This window comes from Canis aureus, chromosome 22 (genome assembly GCF_053574225.1).
Source record: "Canis aureus isolate CA01 chromosome 22, VMU_Caureus_v.1.0, whole genome shotgun sequence".
NCBI lineage: Eukaryota > Metazoa > Chordata > Mammalia > Carnivora > Canidae > Canis > Canis aureus.
In genome coordinates, this window is record NC_135632.1 from 25,007,515 (window position 1) to 25,028,383 (window position 20,869).

Here is a 20,869-nt window from a genome sequence, read left to right on the forward strand (position 1 = left end):
CAGGGCCAAATCTAGGATGCTCTGCATTATTGTCTTTTTATAATCTCCGTTCTTAGTGCATGGTAAAAGGGTTTCTAACACGTTGGAAATGTCCCCTCTCACTTCAGCCATCCACAAAAAGAAAAGCGATTTTTTGGTTGTTCCTTAAAAAGAAGAGGAGATCCCATATCCCTGTTTTAAGCTTGATATCACAAAAGATGCTATAAAGACGCCCAGGGGCCTTGAGGTTGCTACAGGTTTGGCTCTAGTCACCAGTGTTTTGATTTATTTGGGAAGAATTTACCTGTGACTCTTCTTTCCTATTGGAGACATTTGAAGAGAAAGAGAGTATATTTACCCAATTCATATTCTTATAGAAGCCCAAAGGTGCTAAGCTACTGGAGGAGGGCTTTCATGTTAAAGGCACTCTCTCCAAAGACATTCAAAAGCTTCTGGAAGGTGGAAAGAGGAAGGCAGACTGTTACAGAGGTTTTCAACAAGGAGTAATTTTCCCCACCCCCAAACCCCCACCGCCACCATCTGTCTTCACTCCTCACTACCCTCACCCCAGACATTTGGCAAAATGTGCAGATATTTTTGTCTGTCACAACTTGGGGGGAGTGAGTGCTACTGACATCTAGTGGGTGGAGAATGGGATGCTCTGAAACATCCTATAAAGCACATGATAGTCCCTCACAACATTGTCTGGGCCCAAATGACAGTAGTACCAATGTATCAGCCCTGGGTCAGCCAACTCTGCAGCGGCAAGTATTGTGAATGCCTCTGTGGCAACTTTAAGTGATACAAAGGGGAAAATAAATGTTCATGAAAATACTTACCCTACTTCCTCTGGAATTAGGATCACCTGGTGTCCCTTTCTGTCCAGTTCTACCCTAGAAATACAATTGGTTCCCCAAAATGTTAAGGCAAAAGATTCGGAATAACTCCATTAGCATAGAAACCCTAATAGGTACTATTAAAACAGCAGAACAAATGTGTCATGCTAGAATCTTTCTGCATATCAACACTACTGAGTATATATCTTTTAAAGAGGAAAATGATATATCAACATGTACTGCTGATTATCAGTTTCCCCATATAATATCACCTGCCAGAAACCTAGTAATTTTATTGATAGAAGTGTAACCTACAAATTATAGAAGGGTTACATATTTTACTAAATAATTAATTTAGAATTTATGAAAGTCTCAGCTCAGTAACAGAATTAATCATTCATACATTGTAAATAGATCTATAGAATCTATGTATATAAAACAGATCCAATTACTTGTCTTCCTTGTTCTCCTTTGGAGCCCTTTTGTCCTTTGATGTTACTGTTTTGTCCTGGATTACCCTAGAGGAAGATTTCAAAAGTATTTTAGAACCAAGAAATATCAGTGCTTTTTTTTTTTTCCAAATACCATGGAACAATGTTCAAGTAGTGAGCTAATTCAGGTTAAGTGAGGAGGGGTGAGAGAAAATTCTCCATATTTGAAGTTCATACAATTTTGAAAGAAATGGAAATATTTTCCCAAGTTTGAAGAGAGTTTGGTGACAGATGAAGTGATAAGAGTGCTTGCTAAAGACTGCCTGCCGAAGTGATGATGATTTTCTCTTCTCTGTATTGGCAGCTTCACTGATACACTAGTCCAAACATGTTTACAACACTTCCTTAGAGGTATAACAAGGTTCCCTTTTAATCAAGTCTGCACATAGGGACTCTGTAAGTTTAGACGCCCAATAAGCAAAATCATGAAAATTTCTCCCCCAAAAGAAACTTGAAAGTCTCAACATAACATTAAGGATGATTAGGATGGAACCTTAGTTCCCAGCTCCAAATTTCCAATATATTCAGCCAAGATCAGATGCACACAGATTTTTTTCCCAAGCAACAAAGTCTCAGTCAACACCTCCTACCCTGACTCTCAAGACCAGCCTTTGCCTATGAGTTAGCAGGAAACAAAGATAAAGGAGATGGGAACTTGGAGCAACTACATAATTCAGAGCCAATTAGACCCAAGTAACTTACAGGATCTCCTGGGAAGCCCTTCTCTCCATATCCCCCAGGGGGGCCTCTGGAACCTGGACTGCCCTGAAAAAAATAAAATGAGCTTCTGAGTTAGCTTGTAGGAAGGTTTTATAATGATGTTAAAATGTCAAATGTGTGTTTTGGAGGCAAGAAAATCAATCAGACAAAATGATCCATGTTCCTCTCTCTTAGCCAGACTTCTGAAGCAGTCCTCAGTACAGTTTTAAGCCTAAGGTCAGGATTATCTGTAGTGAGGCTGAGCACTGGGAAAACTCTCATGACCTAGCATAGTTAGGTCTAGTTCCAACAGAACTTTCTACAGTAATAGAAATGTTCTATATTTGCATTGCCCAATACGGTAGCAACTAGCCTTACATGGATACTGAGCACATGAAATGTCACTAGGACAACTGAAGAACAGAATTTTTCATGTTCACTCATTGGAATTTAAACAGTCATATACTGCTAATGAGTATTATAGTGGACATCCCAGCCCGCCTAGGAACTTTTGATATTTACAATTAAATTACCCACTGGAAACCTCCACAGGAATGTTCCACCTGTCACCTCAAGCTCAAGTGTTCACAACTTAGCTTGTCCAAACCAGGGTCCTTGAAGGCATTTTGACTCCTTTCCTGCTTCTCTGGTCACCTAGATCCAGAACTCTTATGTCCCAGAGCCAGAACCAGGGTAAGAGAAGCAAGTAACCTAAGGTGCGAAATTTAGGGAGACACTCACACTTTGCATGACTCTGAGAATGAGTACTTACTTAAATCCTGCACTCTCGCTGCTCATTCCAGCCCAGGCCCTGCTATGTCCTTAGTATGTCTTGTCTCTGTTCTCACTGATGTTGCTTTACTTGAAGGCTTCATCACTTCTCACCTTGATTATTCCAAATCCTCTCATCTTTGCCTTGCAATTGTGTCATCTCTGACACATCCTCCATACCACTGTCAAGTAATATTTCTAACATGCAAAAATTCAGTTTTGCTCTCCATACTTAGAATCTTTCAAAGGCTCATGATTGCCTAATAATCAAAAGCCTAACTCCCCCACACGGCACATCATTGCCCTCCCGATTTCTTCCCCCCACCTCTAGAATCTCACATCCCTCTACCTGTACTCTAACGCTCAACTTGCAGTGCCCTCAAATCTCCACATCTTTGTTTATGCTGTTCCCTCTGTCTGGAATGCCTTTCTTCCATGCTTGCTAATGCCCATCATCTTCAGCTTAGGGATTGCTTCTTCTAGGAAGACTTCCTGAACTCCCTCTCCACCTTGCTGAGTTAGGTACCCTTCTCTGGGCTCTCATGTAGTTGCCTACAACATGGCTTCAATCATGTTACTGCACTATCATTAGCTGTCATTAATATGTCTGTCTTTCTATGTCTGGGGATCCTTGAGGACAAGGACAGTGTGGTTCATTTCTCAATCTTCAGTACATAACTCAGTGGTTGGCACATGCCAGGCATTAAAATATATTGAATAAATAAACGGATCAGAACATAAAAGCATAGTTGCTTGGAGCCAAGTAGGTACATTTTAATAAGTATTGAAATGAATTTAAGGTAAAAAATGTTTCACTGTCATTTGCTACACCAAAGTCACCAAAATAATTTTATATTTTTCTTTTGCTTTTTATGTTTTCCCCCTCTGATGCAATAAAGAGAACATGGAAGCAAAACATTCACTTTCAGACTTCTTAGGAACATGCCCATGGAAGAACCTTGCATGCCTTGACTCCCTCTCACTGGAATTCTTGAAAATTCCCAAGTGAGAATGTGGCATCTATTCAGTAGTAACAGGACTTCTTCGTGTGGTCAAGTCAGCTGTCACTGTTTTCCGTACTGAGCACTGGCTTACAGCAGTTAAGACTGTCTCTTTACCAAATTCTCCTTCTTTGATATACTGAAAGTGTTACCTGAGATCCTGGATCACCTTTTTCTCCCTTTGCCCCAGGAAATCCATGAATGCCCTAAAAGAAGTCAAGGAAAACAAAATTCCCATTTAAAGAGAAGTACATCAACCTCGTGACCATGTTATAGTGCCTTAAAGATGGCTTACCTCTTCCCCATCCAGTCCATCAATCCCATCCTCTCCATGTTCTCCCTGAGGGACAATAAGGAGTGCAGTCAGGTCAGAGGAGGTCTCTGCCACACGCTTACTGGGAAACTAATTCCATCAGGAAATCAAATTGGACTGAGAAGACACTACAGTACCTTACTTCCAGAAAATCCTTTGGCTCCCTGTAAAAGATCAAATGTCTCTCACTGACACATCAAAGACAGACAGCAGGTAGACTCACGGAGTGTTGGAGCAGGAAGCAGCTGCCTCCCTAAAGAGGTGCTTCTGGCTCTCCAACCACAAAGAAGTGATAGGTGGGATTGAATGAATGCTCCAAACTCATTGAGATGTCTAAGAAGCAGAATTAGTCCGCAGGAGAAGACACTGACATGTAATTGGAGAAAGACAAAGGGAGGCTGGGGATGGAAGAGAGAAAAGGAGGGAGGGGAGGAGGAAGGGCAGGAAGGAGGAGAAAAGCAGATCATGTTGTAGGGAATTAAAAATCACATTTCTAGCAGAGACTTACCTTTTGACCCTGCTCTCCTGGACATCCTGCAGTCCCGCTATCTCCTGTGGGTCCAATATCTCCTCGTCTTCCCTAAAAAAAGGCACCCAGACAGATATCCAAAGTGACTCTTTTGCCAGAAGTCACCAGCAGTTTATTTTTTAAGAGTAAAGCTAGAGCACAGGAGCACTCTGGGCTTCACACAAAGCAAATCCTTCCCCAAATGCTTTCCTTTAACTCTGGTTTTCCCCTCTATGCTAACATCTTCCCTGTTGCCCTTCGGGGCTTCCTTACAGACCCAAGATGACACAGGAGTGCAGGATGAGCCCAGGTGCTTCCCGGTCCTCATCAGCACAGCCAAAGGTTTGGAAGTTGCTTCACCTGCCAGCCACCTTTCAAACACTCCAGTAATACATGTTGGCGCTGACGTTGTGCCCAGGGAGCCAGTGCTGCCCTGGAAAAGTCATTAGTGCTGATGGTACTGAAGCAAGCTGGTCCCAGGGGACTGGAGCTGAGTAGAAGCAGTTGATGGGCTGGGCTACTGCTATAAGAACTCGAAGATAGGAAGTGCTAGTGATCATGGAAAGGACCACCAGGTGAAAAAGCCCCCAAATCAGACCAGCCACTGGGAGAAGAGCGCTCAAGGTCAATGATGTGTACACCTCCCATCAATCCTTTTTCTCCCAGGAAATATTTAAACACAGGCAAATGCTAGAATAAAATGAATTTAAGAGAAAAGCAATATGGTCCTCCTTGAGGGCAGGAATCCCCAACTCTCTCTCTCTACCCAATTATGTCCCTTGTGCCTGGTACAATCAGATCTGGAAGCAAAGTGGGTGCTGATGGTTTGTTGTTTGGATAAATAATTATTTAGCAATGGGCTTGATTCTTTCCTTCCTGGTAACTGAGGGGGAAAGGGATTTTTCCTTCCTCTTGCTTTGCTTTCTTTATTCTGAAGATTATTCCCGGGAAAGCAGGAGGCCTCCCTTGTGGCCATAGGTCACTGAGAGGTACCAATACATCATGGCTTCCCGTTGACTGGACTGTCCGCCAGATGCGTGCTCATGGCCAGATACCCACACTTGAAGCCCTCCATGCTGCCTGGGTGAGCTCTAAGACCCCTCTACAGACCCATGGTGAGTGGGTGAGTATTCCCCCTAGTGGTCATTTTGTAAAGCAGATCAGCACTAGAGTCTTAGAGGAATATATCGGTTTATGGATCAGAAGACTGAGGGTCAAGAAGTTAAGTGTCTTACTAAGGTTTCTTGTCTAGGTCAGCCCTTGGCTGACTCGAGAGCCTGTGCTTTTAATCATACCTGCCCAGGCGAAGAGCTAGCTTGATTCTAAGGGGTTGGAGATGCAGGCTGGATGCTTCCTGAATTTTCCTCATCCCACTCAAGTGTTTCAATTCCTTCAAATCTATTCTCATAATTTGATTGATGAACCAAGTGAGAGTTCTGGTTTTAGGGTCAAAGATTGAGATGAGAAGACCTCTGTGTTTCATGGAACCATGAAGCTGTGCCTTTCCATGTACTAAGCACTGAGCTCTGGATCCCAAGACAGCCCCTCACAGAGAGCCCTACTTCACCCTGTATAGGGGAGACAGGAGCATGCCCCACTGATAAAAACATGCCAGGCAACATGTATGTAAGCCTGCTCCCTCCTCCCCTCAAAAGTAGATTTGGTGAGTGCTCATAATCCAGACAAAAAGGGGGGGGGGGGAGAGCAACCCATTCCTGCAAAGCCACCCAAAACCTCCATATAAACATAACCCTTTCTGTGGGAGGATAAAGCTGTCCATGCAAAAGGAAATCATTGCTTCTGTTTGGTGCGTGGGGGGGGGTTGGGGAGTGGGGGGTGGTAAGGGAGGATCAGAAAAACTTACGGGGTCTCCATCTTCTCCCCGGTGTCCTCTGGTACCTTTCAAGCCCGGAGAACCCTGGCGGAAAGAGAGAAAATACATTTTAGGCAGCTTCCTTCTATTTGAACTTGTGAAATCATGAGCCATTGTAGACATGCCCTTCTCTTCAACTTGGTCACAGTGTCTGCAGGGGTGGCTATAGGTCTGGGGAGAGTCTGACAACCTCTGACTCCTACAGGAATCTGACCTATGGAGCCCACTTTGCAGCTCAGGGCATCCAGGCCAGTCCCATGCCTAAGGGGCTATGGGTAGGCAACTGTTGTCACCACAACTCTTCTAGAAGGCAAATCCATCACATTTCCAAAAAGATAATTTTATTTCCTTTTACTTTTCTGTAGAAGAAGAAGCACTTCTCTCAATAACGAGATTACTTATATATAAATTGTGATCATCTCTCCCTCTGCCCAGTGTGGTTTAACTGCCTCGTGGCTTATTTGTGCTAAAGATTTAATCAGAGGTTTGCTTTCCTCACCATGTAACACGGGTCCTGACTGTCTGCTCAGTACACCTGGGGGCTGTACTCTTGGATTGTAACTCTGAAACTGACCAAAGCAAAGCGATGAGAGAGGAAACTGCTGAACAAAGCATCAAACTCAGTAAAAAGGCCAGATCACATACCCACAAGGATGGACAATGCGGGACTCATGAGCAAGTATTATATTTGCTCTCTTAAAAAAATACTCCTTTTATTATGATGTCTAAAACTCATTTAAAAAGTGCATAAAAGTAAATAAAATATAAAGGCACAGCTTAATTATTGTAAAGTGAACATCCACGGAACCACCAGCCAGGCAGGACATCACTAGCCCCAGACGCAGCCTCCATCCCAATGCTGAAACACTCCCCCCACCCCCACCCCAGGGAGCACACCCCTGGCTTTCATGACAATACTTTTTTGCCTTTTTTAATACTTCACTACTGAATTATTCATCCCTAGATATGACAGATTAGTTTTGCCTGCTTTCAAACTTTTTATAAGTGGAATCATATTGTATGTATTCTTCTGCATTTTGCTTTTTATTTTTTAGCCATTACTGTGTTTGTAAACTTATTCATGTTGTCATATGTATCTGTAGCTCATTCATCTTCATCATCTTAGAGTATTCCATTAATGAAGACACTGACATATTTATTTATTTGTATAATAAAATTATTATACAATTGTGTAATTGGACTTCTAGAATTCATTTTTTAAAGGGCTATTAATCTACAATGCTTTGCTTTTTTTGCAGTTCAATTTCACTCATTGCTGATGAAGTACAATCTTCTCCATTATTTCTAATACCGCCTGCACCCTTCAAACTGTTTAAAGCAGGTGTGAAAGTATAAATTGCAAAGCCAAGGAGCAACATCACAAAGGATAGGTAAGAAAAATGGGAGTTATTCTTAAGAGCAGTATCAAAAGTGAGCCCTTCTGAACTGGCTCCTACACCACAGAAGTCACATGAAATAAATGTCCAAAGCAATCGCACTAGCATTGAGTAAAGGCTGCAGAGTCCACCTTGTGGCCTAAGTCCCATACCCAAATCAAGGAACATTGGGTAAAATAGTTTCACAACTGAATGGCACCTTCATGGCTCGTAGTCCTCGGGACCCATAAAGACCTGGAGCCCCTGAACACTTGCAAAATGTGCAGCAGCAAGTCTTCTCTGCAATGTTTCCCTGGAAAAAGCAAACTTGAGTGAGCAACAATTGTCAGGAACTTCATGGCATGAGAACTGTTTTTGTACAGATCATAATGCACCACCTACAAGACCATCCTCTGTCCTTGAAGGAGGGGCTGCAGAGAATCAGAGGTGCTTTTTGACTCACTACTGAAGCCAGGGACTAGCAATTGGGATACAGTCTACCCTCTCCCAGGAAATGACCTCTCTATAAAAAGGGCACCTGCCACACAGTTAATCATAGGCCAAGTTTGCACAAGAATGGTTGACTCTTCACTAACAGACTCCTGTTTTCTGGGGATTTCTGCAGCATCATCTGCTGGGAGATTTTCTTTTTTCTTTTCCTTTTTTTTTTTTTTTTACTGTATAAATTTTTTTTATAAATTTATTTTTTATTGGTGTTCAATCTGCCAACATATAGAATAACACCCAGTGCTCATCCCATCAAGTGCCCCCCTCAGTGCCCGTCACCCAGTCACCCCCACCCCCCACCCACCTCTCTTTCCACCACCCCTAGTTCATTTCCCAGAGTTAGGAGTCTCTCATGTTCTGTCTCCCTTTCTGATATTTCCCACTCATTTTTCTCCTTTCCCCTTTATTCCCTGTCACTATTTTTTATATTCCCCAAATGAATGAGACCATATAATGTTTGTCCTTCTCCGATTGACTTTTTTCACTCGGCATAATACCCTCCAGTTCCATCCACGTCGAAGAAAATGGTGGGTATTTGTTGTTTCTAATGGCTGAGTAATATTCCATTGTATACATAGACCACATCTTCTTTATCCATTCATCTTTCGATGGACACTGAGGCTCCTTCCACATTTGACTATTGTGGACATTGCTGCTATAAACATTGGGGTGCAGGTGTCCCGGCATTTCACTGCATCTGTATCTTTGGGGTAAATCCGCTGGGAGCTTTTCTATTTGACTAGGGGATGGTTGTTTTTTTCAGTTTCCCATGCATTCATTTGGTAGGATGATAAAGGAGGGAAGGATACACAAAAACAAAAATACCCTGCTCTGGTCTTTCACACTTTTTCATCTGCTAAAGATCATGCACTTCATTTAGTGGGGCAAGCAAGGCAGTCTATGGAAATAATGATCAAAATTCCAATTTCATTCTGATGGCCTTTTAGCTGCATTTCTGCTCTACAACTCACCAGGTACTGTGATAGCTTCTTGCCCAGCTCTCTCATGCCAATGGTCAAGTGAGTCCTGTAATCAAATCCCTTTCCAAATTCAAAGCTGGAAAACTCATCATGGGCAGTCGTGTTTAGGGACACCACCAGCAGAGCATCAAGTCCTAGTCAGGAAATGTAACAGATTCAAAACCAAAGAAGAAAAGCCCATCGTATTGCTACTCAGTGAATGGTGTTTGCAGAATCATAAAGGGGAAAAGGAAACATAAGAAGAAGCAAGACCTTTGATATATGAAGAACCCAACAGCCTTGTCTGCTTGTTCAGGCTTCAGCAGGAAAACCCCCAGGAAAAAGTATTCCAGGGCAACTGTGTACAAATACTAACAGAAAACTATGTTTAATGCCTCACCACCAAGTTTTGATGCAATTCTTGGGCACTTGAAAGGAATTTCTAGGAAAGGGCATTATTGATATTTGCAGTTTTTCTGAATGTAAATTAATAATAGTTCTCAAAGTCATCTCCATGGCCAAATACTCCTGGGGTGCAGGTCCTGAAAGCCTGAGGAAAACCCAGGGTAGCCATAGCCAGGACTCCATTTATTCATTCATCCACTCACTCATTAATTCATTCATTAGTCCATTTACTCTCTATTCCTTCATTAAACAAATCTTTGCTTATGAGGAGCTAATTATGTATCAATCATTGTACCAAGGACACAAGATGAATAAGACCCGTCCCTTCACAGAAGTACAGTCAATGGAAAAGGTGGACAGGAATCAGATGGTTGTTCTGAGAAGTGGTAAATATCCTGAGAGGGAATGGCAGGGTGCTCTGAAAGCCTAGAGGAGAAGCTCCTAACTTAGCCTTAGAAAGTCATGGAAGGTTTCTGTGAAGACCTGATGTCTAAGCTGATCCTGAAGGATGAATGGAAGCTGGTCAAGGCAGAGAACCAGAGACAGAAGATGGAGAGGAACTGGGGAGGAGCTGGAGATGGGAATTGCTCTAGGCAGAAGAAAAAGTATATGCTGGGACTGGGGGACTGAGGCGTGAGGTGCACTACAGGAAGAAGGGGATAGCTCTGTGTGCCTGGGACGCTGAGTGTGGGAAATGAGGGAAGGTTACAGTGGGGAGTGGGAGCCAGACCCTGTAAAGTGCCAGAGGCTGTACAAGGAACATGATGTGGGAACAGTGGCAAAGGAGGGTGACACAACGCAGCAATCAAACAGGAAATTTTGTGGTCTCTAGGGAGGTTGCTCATGGGAGCTAAACCCCAGAAGTACATGTGGGTCTAAACCCAGGAAGTCTCAAACAATGTATCCCATCTGACAATCAGTGGACCTTCATGTCACTGCATAAGACTCTCAACTTGTGCATTTAGGTTCCAGCACAGTCTGAAACTATGACATGGAGAGAGGTTGTATACTAAGAAGTATACATGTGGCTGTCTTTCACATGGATAATCAGAAACAGTATGGAGTGTCCTCAGTCAGGAAGGAGCCCTGGAAGCAGAATCAAAGAGAGGAAATTGTGTGTATATGGTTTATGGAGGGAGAGAGAGGTGGCAGAAAGGGAGGGGAAGTTGTAAGCAAGGATGTGTCTCAGTAAAGACTTCACCTCGGTAGGTCTCTGGAGTGTAAACTGTGTCAGAGTTGACCCACTTGAGGCAAGGGTGCTAGAATTTTTATTCCTATATCAATTGTCCCTCTTCCACTTCCAGGTGAGATATGATACAACCCACCCCCACTCCAAGGTAATTATTCAGGTCAGTCAAGGACACATGTAGAAGGTCACAGGTGTAAGCACTTGGCCATGGCATTTGCAACATTTGGGGGATGAGCATGCAGGCTGGGCAAGGGGATTCAGGGAGGCACCAACAGCATCTGCTACCAGTGGCCAGACAGATCCCAAGATATACAGCACCTGAGTAAGAAGGGGCTCATTCAGCATGTTCTATGTTTCACCACTTAAATTTGCAACTCATTACCTGCTTTTCTGAGCCTGTCTGATTGATTTTCAAGCATTATCTCACTTTCACCCCCAAGACCATCTGAAAAGATGAGTAGCACCTAGAGGAAGAGGAAAGCAGAGAATGGGATGATGTGAAAATGAAATATATATATCTGGGGAGGAAGGAACAAATGAAAGAACATGGTGATAGGAGATTGAAAGTGACATACCTGTCCTTGGGATTTGGATTTAGCCTCAAATGTATCCCACAGTGACAGCAAGAACTGTGCATTCAGATGAGTTGGCCCATCAACGGTGACTTGCAGCAGGCTGTCAAACATTGCTCTCTGGTAGATTTGGAACTTGGCAGGGAATTCTTGGTCATTGTTCACCTTGAAGGCCACATTCACCTGTACCTCTGTGCCTGCCCCGCAGCTTACCCTCCTGATGGAAGTGATGTCCTCTAAGATGTCTGGGAGGTAAGATCTCAGCCGGGGGTGGTCATGGAACAACGGCTGCCCCGGCAAGTGAGTGGAAATGTCAAACCCGACCACTATGTCCATAAAGCAATCTGGAGACCAAGGGAAATGAGGCCAGATTAATGAGTAGACAGAAGCAAGGAAGAGCAGGAGAGCAGTCATGGCATGACCCAGGGCTGGAGGGTCTCTACAGAAGGAAGATATTGGCTGTTTGACTGACACAGGTATTTCCTCTCTCCTCTTTTAAATATTTCAAGTTCCTTTAGGTATTTGCAGTTCCAATCATGGTTTAGCCTCATTTTCAAAGGCTGGCTGTATGTGTGTGTGCAAACACACAGTCCATTTCTTTTTTTAATGGTATTTGAAATGTCCGTAGAGATTGTTTAATTCAGAGGTCACAAACTCAAAGGGCTACAAAAGCCAGGAGGATGATGTAAATGAGTTAGATGGGCAGGGAGCAAAGATAGTAAATGGAGAACAGTGGCCCATCTGTTCAAGGCTCAATACCAGCTGAGAGTAGCCATGTGGGAAAAGGGGCCCAGGGTTGTCAGATTGCCTTATTTTTCCAAGGGAACCCTAAGATCCCCACTTTTCATGTGAAATCTTCAGTTTGTAAAAGCTGTCAACTAATTTCAGCAAGTTGTCAACACTGCACAGGACAAACACAATTTAGCTGCAAGTGGCCATTTGGTCACTTCGGACCCTGCCCAGTTGCTCATTTTACATATGAGGAAATGGTGATTCATGCAGGTTGCTGCCACTGAACCAGAGAAAGAACTTTGGCTTTCGGATTTCAGTGCCAGGGCCCTTTCCACCACTGTAATCTGCTTCCAGAGGAGCACCCCAAATGGGGCATAGAGAATGGAAAGCTTGGAGAGCTTGGAAAGGCCAATCCATTTTGTGAACGAAGTGGCTTCAGTTGTAACCCTAGAAACAGAAGCAAGCAGAGCAATTTCTGCATGTTGTACAAATTTCACAAAATGTTACATTTGCTGCTTCCTGAGGTGCTATCCTCCCAACTCCCAGCCCAAATGTACGGAACCTGAGTCCTACATGGTGACTCTCAGCTGGAGTGAACAGGGACCTCCCCATTAGATGGGTCATTGCTGTTCATTCATTTCCTTCCCTCCCTGCCCTCTTGACTCATTTACATTGCCCTCTTGGCCTTTGCAGCCATTTGTGTATGTGACCTCTGAGAATTAAATAATCACTAAGGACAATTCAAATCATTATATGATTATACAAAGGCTATCATTAAAAGAAGAAGAAAACATGCACACACATAGGCTCATGTGGACATACACACAGAGACACACACAAGAACACCAAATCCCTTACAAGATGGTTTAACAAAGTTAAAATAGTAAAGCTGTCAACCAGCACAGGTCTGTTTTACCTACTTCCCACTGGATGCAAGGCATTGTTCTAGGACTCCCACAAGTCCAAAGGGAAGAAATAGGAGACTGACTTTCGGTGCTAAGAGGGGCACAAACAGAGGCTTGCAGTGAGGGGAGCAGAGAACACAACCCAGGGCCTGCTCCAGCCTCTGCACCTTTTTCCTCATCTCTCAGGGAGGCTGAGTGATCCCAAGCTTCCTGGAAACAGAGGAAAGGTCTATTCTCATTGCACACTATTCGAAAAATATGTTCAGCTAGAACTAGTCCCGGGAACACCTTGGGAAATGAAGCCCCAGGAAGGTGACGATTCAATTAAAAACAAGAGCAAGGGGAGTACGTACTCGTTTTCCCACAGCTCTGGCAGATTTCACGGACCATTCTTTTTTTCACATCCACATTGTTTAATTTATTAAAGTTATGGAGAGTGATTATTTTTTCAGAATTGCCTGTTATCGGCAGAAATTGCTCCTTATGAACATTTCCTATGCCCCAAACCAGGACACAAATTCCGAGGTTTCTCAAGATCTTCACTTCATTCGCCACATCATAGTAGGGATCCCCGGATGTGAGAACAACCAAAGTTTGAGGGACACCAGCATTTCTTCTCCCACCAGAAGATGAATCAAACATAGCTTTCACTTCTTTAAGGGCCAGATCGATTCGTGGAAACCCTTTGCTCTTGGTGATCGTTTGAATTTGAGTCTTCAATTCCTGTATAGTCAGAGAGTTTTTCAACTCGATAATTTTTTGGAAGCGACTCCCAAATTGAGCCAACCCAATTTTTATTCTCTGATTCTGAATGTTAAAATTATCAATTAAGTCTGACACGAAAGTTGTCATGGTAGCAAACTCGGAATTGGATACCATGTCAGAGCCATCACAAAAGAAAATCACATCAGCTTCTTGAATGTCACACGCTGCAATTGGAAAAAATGAGACAATTATTTTCCTCATGAATTATTCTAAATTTTGTCTTTCCTTGAGTACTTAAACTGCTTTACTAAATTCCCACCTTAGTAGCAAATTGAGATAAGTTAGCAGAGGAGAGAATCACCAATTGGCCTTCAAGAAGGAAAAATGATGGGAAGGAGAAAGATAATAAGCTTGGTTTCAAATTTTAATTTTGTGTGATTCATTTGAAAAGACACTGAAAGTTGCTTAAAGAAGGAAGTTTGAATAGATTGAACATGGTCATTAAAAGGTAAATTGCAAGGGCTAGAAATCCCTTCGACACACCCAAATTGGAAGGTTCACCCAAGTCAAGGTAATGGTACTCTTATTCTACGGCTAGTATTCCTGTTTCTATTAATGCTACCACTTTACATTTGTGTTGAGAATTATCATTTTAAAAAATGTTTTTGGCATACAATTGCTGTTAATATTCATGACCATGTTATAAGGAATTAACTAATTTTATAGATACAGAAGTGGAGTTCAGAGGTTAAGAAACTTGACTAAGAATACACAATTGCTGTGCCACCGTGGGTACCTCAACCGCCTCATTCTTTTTATCTTTAAATTCAGTACTTTTTTTCTACTTCAGCTTTTTAAAATATCATAATCCAAATATTAAAATGTAATGGGATAAGTGTTAATGGCTAGTAAAACAGGGCAAGGGGTCATCTCCCTGAAATCCAATGTGAAAAGCCTCATAACCCAGGGATAATCTTCTACACTCAGTTCCAATCAAATGCAATGGCTGGAACAGGGGCATCACTAAAGTGGTTACTAAAGGCATTTGAGACAAAAGAATGCCCATTGTCACACTATGATGGGCTGTTCAGATAGACCTTTGAGGAAGGATTTGCTGCCCGGCTGTGGGAGTGTGGTCAATGGGGGGCCTCTGGCTGTCAGCTCCTTCAGGGTCAACCTTACTGCAGGGAGATGTCTTGCAAAAGCCGATGCCAAAAAAAAAAAAAAAAAAAAGCTGATGCCCTTCTCGGGGCGGCCCACGTCTGGGGACTAAGTAGGAAGGGCATATAACCACCCAGTCATTTTAGTCTACTGTCGACAGCACTGATGGGCAATACATGCTCCAAAGCTCTTTGCAAGGTTTGGAGCTTTGTCAAGCATGCATCACTGTGTGACTTCTTCCACCTATCCTACTTTCCCACTTTCTTTCACAGGTATGGATCCCTAATAAACACCTTGTATCCTAGACTCTGCCTCAGTGTCTGCCTCCAAAAGGTAGGCATGGGAGATGATAATAAAATAGACTCTACCTTTGTAGGAAAAGACTGTAGTCCTTGTGATGTACTAGATTTGGTGGGGACCCTATGATAAAAAAGAGGCCGTGCCTGTCCAAGGAGGTCACAGTCTTGTGACAGATACAGATAAGGAAATAGCAAATATGTGTTCAGTGCTACCACCAGGAGAAATAGAAGGTGCAGGAGAGGGGAGACACACCTGGGATAACTGTCGGGTATTGGGTCAGGAAATTGGCACAGGCAGAAAAATGACAGACAATTTTGACGTAGTGAGGGAAAATGGGCTGGCATGTTCATGATGGATAGAATGCTGCATACAAAAATGCAGAAGTATTTCAGATTGACAGGAGATATTGTGAAGTAAGGAGGGGCAACAGATGAGGTTGGAGATGTGGGCAAGGTTAGATGGAACTCAGGAGTTCAGAAATTGTAAACTGTAAGCAGAGCAGTGACATAGTCCAGTGTGTGTTAGGAAGATCACTCAGTGTTCAGAATAGACTGGAAAGAGGCAAGGAGATCAAATTTCAGAGTGGGGGTCCAGGGACAGGCTAGAATGGGTAGAAGTGAGAAGGTCCTACAGACATGGGGAAAAGTCACAATTTTTTTTTAAAAGATAAAACCACCATCCAATATCTGAAACCAAGAAGATGAATTCATTGCTCACTTTGAGCTCAGGTGGCAACTCTTACACTTTCCTCAAGTGTGATGCTTCCAGTCTATCCTACCCCAGTGGTATCTCATGGTATCAGCTTAGGTCCCTTCCCTCTCTGTTCCTACCTGCCAACCTCCATTACTCCATATTGAACTCCCCTCTTCTTCCATCTGTATTGGTGGTCCTTATCCAGAAGAACACATTAGTCTACTTGAACTTCCCATGGCCCTAGAGAACATCTATAATTCCAATTAGACAGTCCTGGATCTTTGAAGAGAAAAGTCTGTCAAACCATGCAATTCTCCACCTGAGTCTGGCCTGCAACTGGTGCTCAGTGATCACATTAAAATCATTAATGGAATGGCACAAGTGGCCCTGAAATGGGTAATATGGATAAGGTGAATATGATGCTAGGTAAAATTCCTTTAGGCCAGATAAAAAAAAAAAAAAAAAAAAAAAAGCAACATAGTGGCAAGAATTCAAAGAATGTTTCTGAAATCTTCCATAGGCTCTTCAGTGCATACTGTGGTGGGAAGGGAACTTTCAGATCCTGATTGAGCAAGAGATAAGAAAACATAGGCAGAGCAGAGCAATGTTCAGCCCATGACGTCCAGGTAATTGGAAACCAAGACTTAATTTATTTTTTGCTTAACCTTCTGTTGCTACCCCCACAGAAACTTAAAAATCACAACTTACGCTCATGTGCATTGGTACACATTTTTTCTTGTAGAGGCAGGTAAATGTCTTTCAGGTTACTGAAATTATCTACATGGAAAGTATTGCTTTTATTCCCTGCCATAGTCTCAAGTTCAAGTTGGTTGGCCTGTCCTACACCCACTGCGTAGATATTGATGCCTTTGTTTCTTAATTTCAATGCTGTGTCACTGAGGTTATCTCGATCATGGGACACCCCATCGGTGATGATGATCAGCATCTGCTTCACATTTTGCTGGATGCGGCTGCCATATTCCTCTGTGAACATTATGTTTGCGTGCTCAAGAGCCCTGGCAGTATAGGTATGCCCGCTAGTGTACCTGCGCCTCCTCAGATGCTCAATGACTGCAGATTTATTTCCACTAAGGTAGAAAAGAACCTCAGGATAGTCCGAGTATTTGAGAGCTCCAACCCGAACTCGGTCGCTGTCAACATCTGCTTTCTTCACCAAATGGATAGTTAGGTTCATCATGCTTTCTTGTTCTTGTGTGCCTATGCTGCCTGAATGATCCAGCACAAACACAATGTCCAACACTTTAATATTTTTACAATCTGAAAGAAGAAGAAAGCAGGCATCATGATCTTTCTGCAGCATATTCTACACAGACAACTGAGAAGGGGGAGCAAACTAACATTTGCCTTGAACCTACTATGTGCCAGACACTGCATCTCACTTGTTAGAGGTAGCTGTTGCCATTTTCCACAGTAAGAAACTGAGGCTCAGTCATGTACAACTTGCCCAGATCATGATTCTCCAGGTGTTGTACTCAACAATGACTCTGCAATGTTCTTAAGGCACATCACTCTGTTCTGCTACATCTCATTAAGACACATGATGCATTTTGCTAGTCAGGCTTTTAATCAAAAGGAAACATTAGAAGGTAGTTCAATATCACTATAATAGTGAGATATGACTGGTATTTGTCAAGTTGGTCTGCTGTCTTAAAGAACTCAGAGGTTCACTATATTAACTGGGATTTTTATCCTACTACCTCTCATTCCAGCTGTCTTTTCAGCTTCTGGTAGGCAAACGTTCCCATGTGCACCATGCCTCTCTGCATTCATTTGTATTCCTTCCCTGACCTCCTAAATTAGAACCCAGCAAGCCCCCAAGGAGGGGGACAGCTAAGGCCCTATCACCTCCCCTCAGCCTCAAACTCTCCTCCACATTGGAAGTCAAGTGATCATTCTGGATAGGTCTCCAAAGTGTGAGGTTTCTCTCCCCTCTTTCTCTTCCCTAACTAAAGCACATGCCTTCCAGTGTTTCACTTTCTCCACTTTCTATCTGTGCATGGTAACTCCAATCCTTATTTCTGGCAACGAGGTCTCAAATTCTCAAGTCTAAGATGCTACAGGTGATCCTAGACTATATCTCCAGAAACCTGAGGCAATGACATGACTTGATGTTTATGAGTCAATCGGATGTGTGAATCAGCTGAAATTTCACCTTAGGTGATATACAAGGCCTCCACAAACATTACACTTATCAAAATGAAGAAATACCAGGAAGAGCTCCATGGATTTCAAAGGTAGGGATGTGGCCTTAAGGCCAGCCTATCTTAGAATGTCTCAATATTACCAAGAGTTTGAGAATCATTGCCATTTTAACTAAGCTGTTATGAGAGAAATTGCAGTGCCACTGTCTAAAACTCAGAGCTTACACTAAGATATTTTGTTAATTTTGTAAAAATTTATCACACATAATTCTGAATGATACAGTCCAAGAAAGGTCTCTATGTTGCAAGGGGAACAACATAAAACAAATTTATCAGTACTTCAGTGTGTTCTCTCAGTTGTATCCAAAACACAGGTAATGACATGTGGTAGATTTAAAAGCACAGGTGCTTTTAGTCTTACATGTGGATTTATAGCAAATTCTCATTCAAGGGCCATTAAAGTTGATGGACTCAAACTGAAGATTTCCTCAACACAATTTGAAAAGCACTACATTTTGCGTGAGATAAAAATGATGATCCCAAGCAATCATTTTTAAAAAGTAACAAATTAAAATTTTCCAAAGGGATAGATACATGAACAGACAAATGTAAAATACCTCACTGATGGAGGTGAAGAAAAATAATGTGAAGGAATTAAAATACACACCACATCTTTAAAATAAAGAGGATTTTTTTGAGAGTATGCTTAGGATATTGGATTTGAATTAACTAAGAGGAAGATAAATTTGTATTTCTGGCTATTTACTACTTGACAATGATTACAGGTAGGCAAGAAAAAAATCTGGGGAACCATTTGGGATTAAACATTGGCTATGAAAAATCTAGGTATGCAGATAGTAAAGACTTAGTAGCTCATCAGAAAATTCTGAGAACTTGTTGGAATAGATTGGATGTCTCCAGAGCCGGACTACTTTGTTGCCAAACTGGCTGACAAAATTGTTAAACTGGAATATCCCTAGAGCTCACAGGTGTTTTAATACCAGATAGACAAGACCAAAACTTAATACCAAAGTCCAGATAGAGTCCAAGCCCATGGTACAACCCACTCTTCACCCTGTAAGGCCAAGAGCTCACATTCCGGAGTCCTGAAGGATGACAGTGTCACTCACCATGGAGAGCACATACACGAAAAACGAGTTTGCTTTCTACTGTCTTTAGATCATCAAAGTTCTCAACTTGGAAGACCAGGCTGCTATCCCCACTGATCTCTTCCAGCTGTGTCCTGTTGGCACCGTACACCCCCACAGAGAAGATGACCACACCTTTGTCCCGAAGAGCTTTAGCAGGGTCTCTCACAGGATCTTGGGCTTCTCCATCCGTGATGAGGATAAGAAACTTTTTGACCGTAGTCCGGGCCCCCTTGGTGGGGGTGAAGTATTGACCTACAAAGGTTAGTGCACTTCCAGTCAAAGTGCCTCTGTTGATGAGAGACATCCTGTCTATTGCATCAGAAGTCTCATTTTGCGTAAAATATTTATTAAGCTGGAATTCTTCCTGATTTATATCACTGAACTGAACAACACCAATCTGAGTGCTGTCTGGACCAATCTGAATCTTCGCTAATAGGTTTTTCATGAAGGTTTTCATTTTTCCAAAATTGTCATGTCCTATGCTGCCAGAACTGTCCACCAGAAACATGATGTCGGCCTTCATGTCTTCACATCCTGCATGTTGTCAGAAAGACAGGAAATGAATCGGGTTGACACGATTTTCAGAATATAGAGAAGCGGTAACACAGAAACAAATGCAGTAGTCAGAAAATATCAAAAATTAACTCAAGCATCTGCTGTTTGAAAAATCTGGCAAATCTGGCATTTGAAAATTTTATCTGCTGGTATAGTAGAGGCCTGCTGACTACCACTCTGAGTCAGAAATCCACTGAATTGTTATTCAATTAGTTTTACAGAGAAAATGCAACTTGTGAAGTGTATATTCACTTATGCGTGCATCATTCATTTATCCATAACTAATTCCTTCATGATTCATGAGGCGTATGAAATGCCAAGTATCAGGTTATGTGTTAAAAGATGCACTGATGATCAAAAAAGGAATCAGAGAAAACAATCAATTTCCTACACTCATAGGATTTATATTCTAGGGTTTTATATATAATGTAGAAACACAAAATTCTAAGCAATCTTTATATAGCACTATTTTCTTGAGTAATTAAAGTGCTTTGATAGACACTGTTAATCGATATTAAAAATTGGGGTACTGGGCAGCCCCGGTGGCACAGTGGTTTAGTGCCGCCTACAGCCCAGGGTGTGATCCTGGAGACCTGGGATGGAGTCCCACGTCGGGCTCCCTGCATGGAGCCTGCTTCTCCCTCTGCCTGTGTCTCTGCCTCTCTCTCTTTCTGTGTGTCTCTCACGAATAAATAAATAAAATCTTTTTAAAAAATTGGGGCACTTTTACATGTCCGTGTTTTTCTAGGTCCTCAGGCTTTGGTTCCTTAGTTTTCCTGCCTCTGCTCGCCATCTTATGACTTATTTCATTGCCCTTGTCTGTAGCCTGTCTCCTCTTTCAGGGATGCCAGTGTTCATGCACCTGCACTGCAACAAGACATGTGCTACACCTCCTCACATTGGCTCAGGATTGTCTCCTTTGAAAGGACTGAGATGCAATCTACTTTATGTTTCCTGGAACCCTTTTACTTTTCTTTGCACCAACCACAGGAAACATTAGGGAACTTCTACTCTTGTACTCTTTCT

The 20,869-nt window shown here is 42.5% G+C and overlaps 1 protein-coding gene and 1 long non-coding RNA gene across 7 annotated transcripts in view; one reads left to right on the forward strand and one right to left on the reverse strand.

Moving 5' to 3' along the window:
* COL6A5 (collagen type VI alpha 5 chain) overlaps window positions 1-20,869 on the reverse strand; it is a 129,855-nt gene that overhangs the window by 54,526 nt on the left and 54,460 nt on the right. Inside the window, exons 6-20 of the mRNA XM_077865238.1 lie at window positions 19,268-19,822; window positions 16,684-17,253; window positions 13,470-14,045; window positions 11,483-11,823; window positions 11,290-11,371; window positions 9,326-9,468; window positions 8,068-8,160; window positions 6,463-6,516; window positions 4,599-4,670; window positions 4,228-4,254; window positions 4,073-4,117; window positions 3,930-3,983; window positions 2,009-2,071; window positions 1,268-1,333; window positions 819-872 (exon numbers count right to left, since the gene is read on the reverse strand). Coding sequence (XP_077721364.1) covers window positions 819-872; window positions 1,268-1,333; window positions 2,009-2,071; window positions 3,930-3,983; window positions 4,073-4,117; window positions 4,228-4,254; window positions 4,599-4,670; window positions 6,463-6,516; window positions 8,068-8,160; window positions 9,326-9,468; window positions 11,290-11,371; window positions 11,483-11,823; window positions 13,470-14,045; window positions 16,684-17,253; window positions 19,268-19,822 — 2,795 coding nt within the window. The remainder of the gene's footprint in view (window positions 1-818; window positions 873-1,267; window positions 1,334-2,008; window positions 2,072-3,929; window positions 3,984-4,072; window positions 4,118-4,227; window positions 4,255-4,598; window positions 4,671-6,462; window positions 6,517-8,067; window positions 8,161-9,325; window positions 9,469-11,289; window positions 11,372-11,482; window positions 11,824-13,469; window positions 14,046-16,683; window positions 17,254-19,267; window positions 19,823-20,869) is intronic.
* Window positions 1-20,869, forward strand: part of LOC144293915 (uncharacterized) — a 49,829-nt gene that overhangs the window by 972 nt on the left and 27,988 nt on the right. For 3 of the 6 annotated variants that reach the window (XR_013361271.1, XR_013361274.1, XR_013361276.1), the window contains exons 2-8: window positions 3,676-5,281; window positions 5,536-5,721; window positions 7,731-7,862; window positions 11,688-11,731; window positions 11,820-11,955; window positions 15,255-15,315; window positions 16,496-16,601. This is a non-coding gene — a long non-coding RNA (uncharacterized LOC144293915). The remainder of the gene's footprint in view (window positions 1-3,675; window positions 5,282-5,535; window positions 5,722-7,730; window positions 7,863-11,687; window positions 11,732-11,819; window positions 11,956-15,254; window positions 15,316-16,495; window positions 16,602-20,869) is intronic. The other 3 variants (XR_013361272.1, XR_013361275.1, XR_013361273.1) reach the window with 3 other exon arrangements.